Source organism: Crocuta crocuta, unplaced genomic scaffold, assembly GCF_008692635.1.
Source record: "Crocuta crocuta isolate KB4526 unplaced genomic scaffold, BGI_CrCroc_1.0 scaffold587, whole genome shotgun sequence".
In the NCBI taxonomy this organism is placed as follows: domain Eukaryota; kingdom Metazoa; phylum Chordata; class Mammalia; order Carnivora; family Hyaenidae; genus Crocuta; species Crocuta crocuta.
In genome coordinates, this window is record NW_027532403.1 from 1,676,154 (window position 1) to 1,683,759 (window position 7,606).

At 41.5% G+C, this 7,606-nt stretch overlaps 1 protein-coding gene across 1 annotated transcript; it reads left to right on the forward strand.

The window, feature by feature from the left end:
• The first annotated feature begins 2,156 nt into the window (after positions 1–2,156).
• RPL34 (ribosomal protein L34) lies at positions 2,157–6,655 on the forward strand. Its single transcript, XM_077778462.1, has 5 exons — positions 2,157–2,215; positions 3,568–3,641; positions 3,722–3,821; positions 4,130–4,233; positions 6,518–6,655. Exons 2-5 carry the CDS (start codon positions 3,577–3,579, stop codon positions 6,600–6,602), a joined length of 354 nt encoding a protein of 117 aa, XP_077634588.1. The 5' UTR covers positions 2,157–2,215; positions 3,568–3,576; the 3' UTR covers positions 6,603–6,655.
• Positions 6,656–7,606: the final 951 nt, after the last annotated feature.

The following is a 7,606-nucleotide window of genomic DNA, read 5'->3' on the forward strand; positions in this document are numbered from 1 at the left end:
GAAAAGGATTCCAGAAGGACAAAAAACGAAGGGCTGGAAAGGAGGGAAATAACTCACAACTAGGTCTGGACAGAAGCAGCTCTTTTTTTTTTTTTATTTAAAAAAATTTTTTTAAATGTTTTATTTATTTCTAGGAGAGAGAGAGAGACAGTGTGAGCAGGGGAGGGTCAGAGAGAGAGGGAGTCACAGACTCTGAAACAGGCTCCAGGCTCTGAGCTGGCAGTCAGCACAGAGCCCAACGCGGGGCTCGAACCCACGAACCGCGAGATCATGACCTAAGCGAAAGTCGGACGCTTAACCGACTAAGCCACCCAGGCGCCCCAGAAGCAGCTCTTTAAGAGTTAGCAAAGGGAAGGATATAACCAGAGCCTTCCATTTGGTGGGGCGACAAAAACGTGAGGCATGATGTAAGTAACAGGACTTGGTCCCAGACAGATCTCTAATATGAACAAGGCACCCACCCTCAGTCATCTGCCTGCTTTCTCACCTCAATGACAGTCAGACCAGGAAACCTGGAAGGGAACTTGAATGGATACTGGGATGCTCTACTCAAATTCTCTCTTCTGGGTCAATGCAGCAGACTCACAGCTGCCTCCCTCACTAGACATGGCTGTCAGCTTCAAGAAACTGTTTCACTCGGACCCCTGGGTGGCTCAGTCAGTTGAATGTCAGTCAGACTCTTGGTTTCAGCTCATGGTTCATGGTTCATGGTTCATGATTCCAGGTTGTGATCTCATGGTTCATGGGATGGAGCAGTGTGGATGGAGATGGCTTGGGATTCTCTCTTGCCTCTTTCTCTGTCCCTCCCCCACTCGCATTTGCTCTCAGTCTCTCAAAATAAATAAATAAATTTTAAAAAGGAAGAAGAAAGAGGGGCGCCTGAGTTGCTTAGTCGGTTAAGCAACCGACTTCAACTCAGGTCATGATCTCATGGTTTGTGGGTTTGAGCCTTGCAATGGGCTCTGTGCTGACAGCTCACAGCTTGGAGCCTGCTTGCATTCTATGTCTCCCTCTCTCTGTCCCTCTCTGTCTCTCAAAAATAAGTAAATGTTAAAAAAATAAAAATTAAAAAAAGAAGAAGAAGAAGAAGAAAGAAACTGCTTCATTCATGGTCAGAGGGCACCCAGAGTAAGGACTGGCTGATGTGGGAATAAAAGGCCTGGCTCCCTTGCCTGTTTGGGACAACTGTGACAGCCATCCTAATTCCAGAGTTTCTAGATGGAACAGCTGATGCCTCAGCTGCCACCACATTGTGGGACCTTCCTCATTTCCCCAGGGTTGTATTTTTTTAAGAGCACTTTCCAATACACCAACATGTGCCCCTCAGTATGTTTGCAGGGAGCCTAAGGTCAGATAAAAATTTAAAGGCCCCTTTTAGCATTTCTCCTTAGAGCTCAGACAAAATGCTGTTTACTTTTTTGGAGGTCATGAATCCCTTTGACAATATAATGAAAGCTAAGGATTTTGGTCTCAGGAAAATACACATAGGCACTTAATTTTAACTTGAACATGGTATTTTAGAGGGGGGTTTCCCCTTTTCTCCTCATTTTGAAGGCCCAGCTCAAATTTTACAACTCATATAAAGCTCTTTGTAAATAATCCTAAGATTAGCCACCATTTATTGAGCACTTGCTCTCGACAAGACCTGTGCTAAATGCTTTAATTTTATTTTGCCTTTCATCATGACATAACTCATTTAAAGACTTGCTCAAAGTAACACAGTTAATAATTAGTAGATACTGGATTTAAATCCAATTTGTAAAGCAAGTGCTTTGAATGGATGACAAGTAAAAAAGAAGGGAAGATTAAAGACAGTATTCCTCAAATGTCAACTAATAACAAGTGTCAGAATTGGGATTTAAACCGAGGTCTAACTGCAAAGCTGGCGCTCTTTAGATTAAATATGCTGTAGCGCCCCTAAGAACGAAAAAAAAGCTTTCTTCGTCCCACCTCCGCCCTTTGCAGTTGCTTTGTCATTTGCATTTGTTTCTACAGTGGTTCCCAAAAGATCTTAGTGAGGCGTGGCAGGTTGCTGACGTGAATCCCGGCGGAAGCCAGGGCGATGCGTCCTTTGCCGTACAACGTGGCGGCGCTATGCAGTTCCGTACAACATGGCGGCGCTGGTCATGACGTAACTTCCTGTCCGACGCAGTCATATTTAACCTTTAAACTTGCAAGTACTTCCTTCTTCCTCTTCCGGGGACAGCGTCAGTAGGTATGGTTGCTTTATTCTCTCTCGTCTCGCTTATTCCTTCTACAATCGGCCGCCATCCGGCGAGTTAGGGGAACCAGGATCTCTTAGTCGCAGCCCTTTAGACTGGCTGGGGATAAGGGTTCAAGGGGAAAGCTGGTGGTGAGCAGGTGTCCCTGCTTTTAGCTTCAGTGCGCCATCGATCCGGACCTCCTTTCCCGACCCGGGGATAGCCGGAGCTTGTCATCTAGGAGTTTGCCGCCTTCGAAATCGCTTTTGGAGACCTACGAGTTGTGGTCCGGCGGGTTGAGACTGCGAAATCGCAGAACGTTTTCGTATTTTAGGCCCACGTTTCAACATTGCGTCTGTAGGTGTTCTCAGGTTTTGGGAGGGCTAGAGACCAGGATGTTCGGGCCGTTGTTTGAAAATGTTTTCTTTTCCAAAGCCAATAGCAGCGAAGATAAAAATGTTAATAGGGAGTTTTCGGTCTTGGTTTTGGAGATGTAAACGGAATGCTGGCTGCTGGGATCTCTCGCACTGGCTTTCGGTGTCGCTTTTGGTGTCTCACAGTTATGTTTCAGTTTAATGTAAGGAGCTTATAACAACAAAAGCAGGCTATTTTGCATTACATGTGGTGAAATGATTACAAAGTTAAGAACTGAGGATTCAAGTTTTGTTTACGTTTTCACGTTCCTTTGAGCAGTTAACTGAGAAAACCGTTCATAGCCCTACTTGCATATCCGATTCGCTCAGTGACATTCAGTGTTATTTCTAATTGATTAAAAATGCCATAATCCAGGCTCTGATACAGAAATAAGTATTTGGCTCTTGGCTTGTCCCACATGCAGCTTCCGGGCAAGACATTGAATCCTGAGTGTCTTTTATGTGACAGGCACTGCACTAGGTTGGGCAGGATAGCTTCTGTCATTTGTAACTAATGACAGCTGTTTGAACTCAGTAAAAATTTAGAAGCAAGGAAGTTAGCCCCATGAGCTGTATAGGCCAGTAGATGGCCTAAGTGAGGATTCAACTTAGATGCTCAGGTGTGCTTTTCCTTTAAAACCAGGGCTTCTTAAATTTGTCTGTTGGTAGCACTTTTCTGGACACCACTCCAAACAGAATCAGACTTTTTGAGGAATATGGTAAATTTTAACCAAATGCCACCGTTGATTACCATCAGGAAAACAAACATGGGGCTCTTCGCATTCTTACCAATCACCTTTAAATCTCAGTAGTTTTAAAATACGAATTCTTTCCATAAGATACTTTAAGGATTATGGTACATAAGACTGTATGTATGGAATGTGTAAGTTATGTGCTGTTTTGCTGTAACGTTTGAATTATTTATACAATGCAGTTTTGTTCATTCTTAACAGGCCTTCAGAATGGTCCAGCGTTTGACATACCGTCGTAGGCTGTCCTACAATACAGCCTCTAACAAAACTAGGCTGTAAGTATTTCTAAAATTTCAACGACACGTTGTCGTTCACACAGAATGCTGAGCCTATTCCCTATTCTCTCACTTTCTAGGTCCCGAACCCCGGGTAACAGAATAGTTTACCTTTATACCAAGAAGGTTGGGAAAGCACCAAAATCTGCATGTGGCGTGTGCCCAGGCCGACTTCGAGGAGTAAGTGATCCTTTTGCTATGAATAACATAACAAGAATTGAACTAGGGAGCATTAGTATCTTTGTAAGGGATTGAGTGAAGGAGAGGTCACCACTAAGGGTTGCAAAGTACTAAGCATCCATGATCTAAATTTGTCAAAAACAGACTTTCAAAGCCTATGTGACAAATACAGTTAAATGCCTTTCAGATAAATCCGTATACCATTTCCCGTTCTAACCTAATTTAGTGTTTTTACTTGAAACATGTCTAGTATAATTTCTGTTTCTGTTAAAGCCTCACAAAATAATCTCAACATTGACTTTGTGCAGGTTCGTGCTGTGAGACCTAAAGTTCTTATGAGGTTGTCTAAAACGAAAAAACACGTCAGCAGGGCCTATGGTGGTTCCATGTGTGCCAAGTGTGTTCGCGACAGGTAAATGTAACTAATGGACTTTCTTAGATTATGTATGTGTTAGATTGCATGCTAATTGTTATTAGAAGATTGGTGAAGTGTAAACACAAGTGGCATATTTTAGAGTCCTTCCTAGACTAGGGGCAATTGATGCGGTACAGATCGGTAAAGGTACTGGTTCATATTAATTCAATTAGGATTTGGTGGCATCTTTATGCTAGATGTAGAAATTAAAATGACGTTGATTTTGTGGAGGAGGTTGGTAAGAAACTAATAGTTTTTGACCAGTCAGGTAGATGGAGAGTGGAGGGTCTTAAAAGTGTAGGAAGAGAATAACTGTATGTAGTTCTAGTGTGGCGGGAGCAGAGCATTGCAGGAGGTGATAGACAAGAAAGGAAGAAGTCTCAGGTCATGAAGGCCCTTAAAGGACAGACTTTTAGCTCGATCCTTAAACATGTAGGAATTGATAGGTTTTGAGCAGGGAGGGAGACCTTTGCTGTGCCAGAAACTAAAACTGCAGCAGGAAGGATAGTCACCTTGTTCTTTGAACCAGAGGTGAGTGCTTGGAACAGTTTTCTTCTTTGTGATGGCACCTGCATTAAGACCTAAAGGCTGGTGGAGCGAGTTAGATCAGAGGAGAGTGTTCCATGTAGAGGATTGGGACTTCGGGATGGGTATGTGAGAGTCGGTAGTGGTATAGGTAGAAGTGGAGGCAGTGGAGTTTTTATGCTAAACGTTGTCAAAAGTCTATCAGGGACTATTTTACTTTCTGTGAAGAAACCAAGGCTTGTTACTTGATTTCACATGGCCAGTAAGGAGCAGCACTGGGATTCATTCTAGGTTTTATGGAAACCCTTGCTTTTAACCTCACTGATCCACATGAATTGTCTCAAAGACCTGAGTAGGAGGTTTTGGAAGGTGGCTGGACTTCACAGGTTAGGGAGCTGCTGCAGAAGAGTGGGATGCCCTGTTTATCCAGCTGGTTCTGTAAAGTGGCCACGCTAGGTTTCTAAACCAAATCTGACAACAAACCTTGCAAGTTCATTCAGCCTTTCAGGAGTTAAAGCAACGGGATGGTAAACATGTTAATAGTAGTACAATTACAAGGTAGATATAATTTCCATGAAATACAGGAAACTTGAACTATGATTGAAGTTTGGAGGAGAAATTACTTTTAAGTATCTGGGACTCTGGGAATGGTATTTTGAGGTGAAGCCTGGATGATAGGTAAATGTTGGTCAAGAGGTTGAAAGGGCAGAGAATGTGAAGGAATGAGCAGTGAGATCCGGTAAGATACATGGAGATGAAAGGGAGGGTCACGCATTAGTTTTTTAAGTGAGAGGAGTTTGGCCTTTTACCATTCTTTAGTTCCCGGACCTTGCTATACATAATCATGGGTACATATATTGAAAATCCAATTTTTGGGCCCTAGCTCTTGGAGATTTGGATGTAGATCTACCAGTTATCTGTAGGTTAGTATTAGCTGTGACACTGAGAGGAGTCTGATCTTTGAATAAGTTTGGGGAATTTATAAGGGTCCTGAGTAAGAGTAGCATCAGTCAGTTGTGTTTCTGTAATGTGATTACATTGGGGAGATTTGAAGGAGTCCAAAATACCAGGGGTTTTAGGCCAGATGTTAGATAACCAGGGGTACCAATAGAGAACATAAATGGGAAGCTTTTGTGGGAATTGAATGCTTTCTCTGTGGAGGGAACTTTGCTTTGTTAGTGAGTACCTGCTATTTGCCAGGTCCTGTGCCCTGTAATAATAGTGATTAATAAAATGTATTTCCTCTCTAAATGGAGGTTCAGAGTACACACATTGCAGTTCCTTCAAGTTTAATCTTCGTAGAAACCCCGTGAAATAGGTGTGAGATTATTAATATCCCTTACGACAGAGAAGGTTATTTGCACAAGATCACACAGTTAGTAGAGTTGGCCCCGATCAGGCTGTAGAATCTTTGCTCTTGGTAAAGTGCCTCTTGCCAGTAGCTTTTAACCCTTCGTTTTGTTTTCACATACGTAATTCCTTCATGACTCAGAAGAAGAGGGCAGGTACCATTAGTATAGAATTGAAAGATTATTCTGCTTTAACTGCCAGTGTAGAAAGACTTTCAGCCAAAAGGGCCTGGCCATCTAATTTCATCTCATAAGTTTTTAGTCTGTACTTGTGGGGGTTTCATTTACTTTTCTGGGTATTTTCCCTGGTTGCTTTGCCCAAGTTTTTTATGGTACTTTTGCTGCCTAATAAATCAGTGGGTTTTATCTTAAACTGTATTCATTTACTATTTTTTACTATTTTCTAGGATCAAGCGTGCTTTCCTTATTGAAGAGCAGAAAATCGTTGTGAAAGTGTTGAAGGCACAAGCACAGAGTCAGAAAGCTAAATAAAGAAATGAAGCTTTTTTGAGTAATAAAGAAAAAATCAGAGGCTTGTTCTTTTATGTGGTGTGGGGGATTCCGTGATTTTTAGTTGACTGTTTTTTCTGAAAGACAGTAATGGAAGCCAGTGATTGGTAGGATATTTTGATTAGAGCTCTAGAACACTTGGGAACGTTTGAGAAGAGTGGCTCTTATATCCAGAGATTTCTTTTAATTCCACTGCATCATTTCCATCCAGTCTCCTTCACCAAAATTCATAGGACAGAATTTACGGTGTTATTTGGAATGCAATCTTTTTTACACTATCGTATTTAAGCCTTTTCATTAGTTTACTTCAGTTCATAAACGGTCTGTTTTTGAAGAACTCAGAACTCCATATTCAGCAGATAATGAACTCCTTTTGTATACAAAACTTCATGTCACTGGTCTAGTGAAATTCAAATTCTAATTTAAATTGGATTTATAATCCAGTTCAGAAATTAACAGGCCTTAGTTATATTTATTGGAAGCTTTGTGTACCTAACAATTCATAAGAAGTATGTAAAGACCATAATGCTCATTGTTACAACGCTTAGACTGTACAAGTATTTGTCTAATATTCCACATGTATAAGCTTATTTCAATTACCTTCCAAGACCATTTTTTCAGATCGTGTCAAGCTTATTTTCAATCTCAAGGGAGAATAGGAGCAGAGCCCCCAAGCTATTTGCACAAGCCAAGGAATTTAGAAGCCAAAAGAATTCTATAAATTCTGACCCTTTTCCTCAATTTGGATGTTCTTGTTACTGGTATGGTGTAATTGATGTCTCATGCAGAGGAATGTTTTCTCTTAAACGATTGCCCTTGTGGGAAGGAAAAAAAGCAATCTTTATGGCCTCTTAAACAATTGTGCCACACTGCCAGGTAACCTCTTGATAGCAGTTTTTAAACATTTTTGTAAAACTAGTAAGTGGTTAAGCTGCCTAAGAACTGAAGAATTTAACGATGGTACTTGATCGCATCTCCTTAGTGGT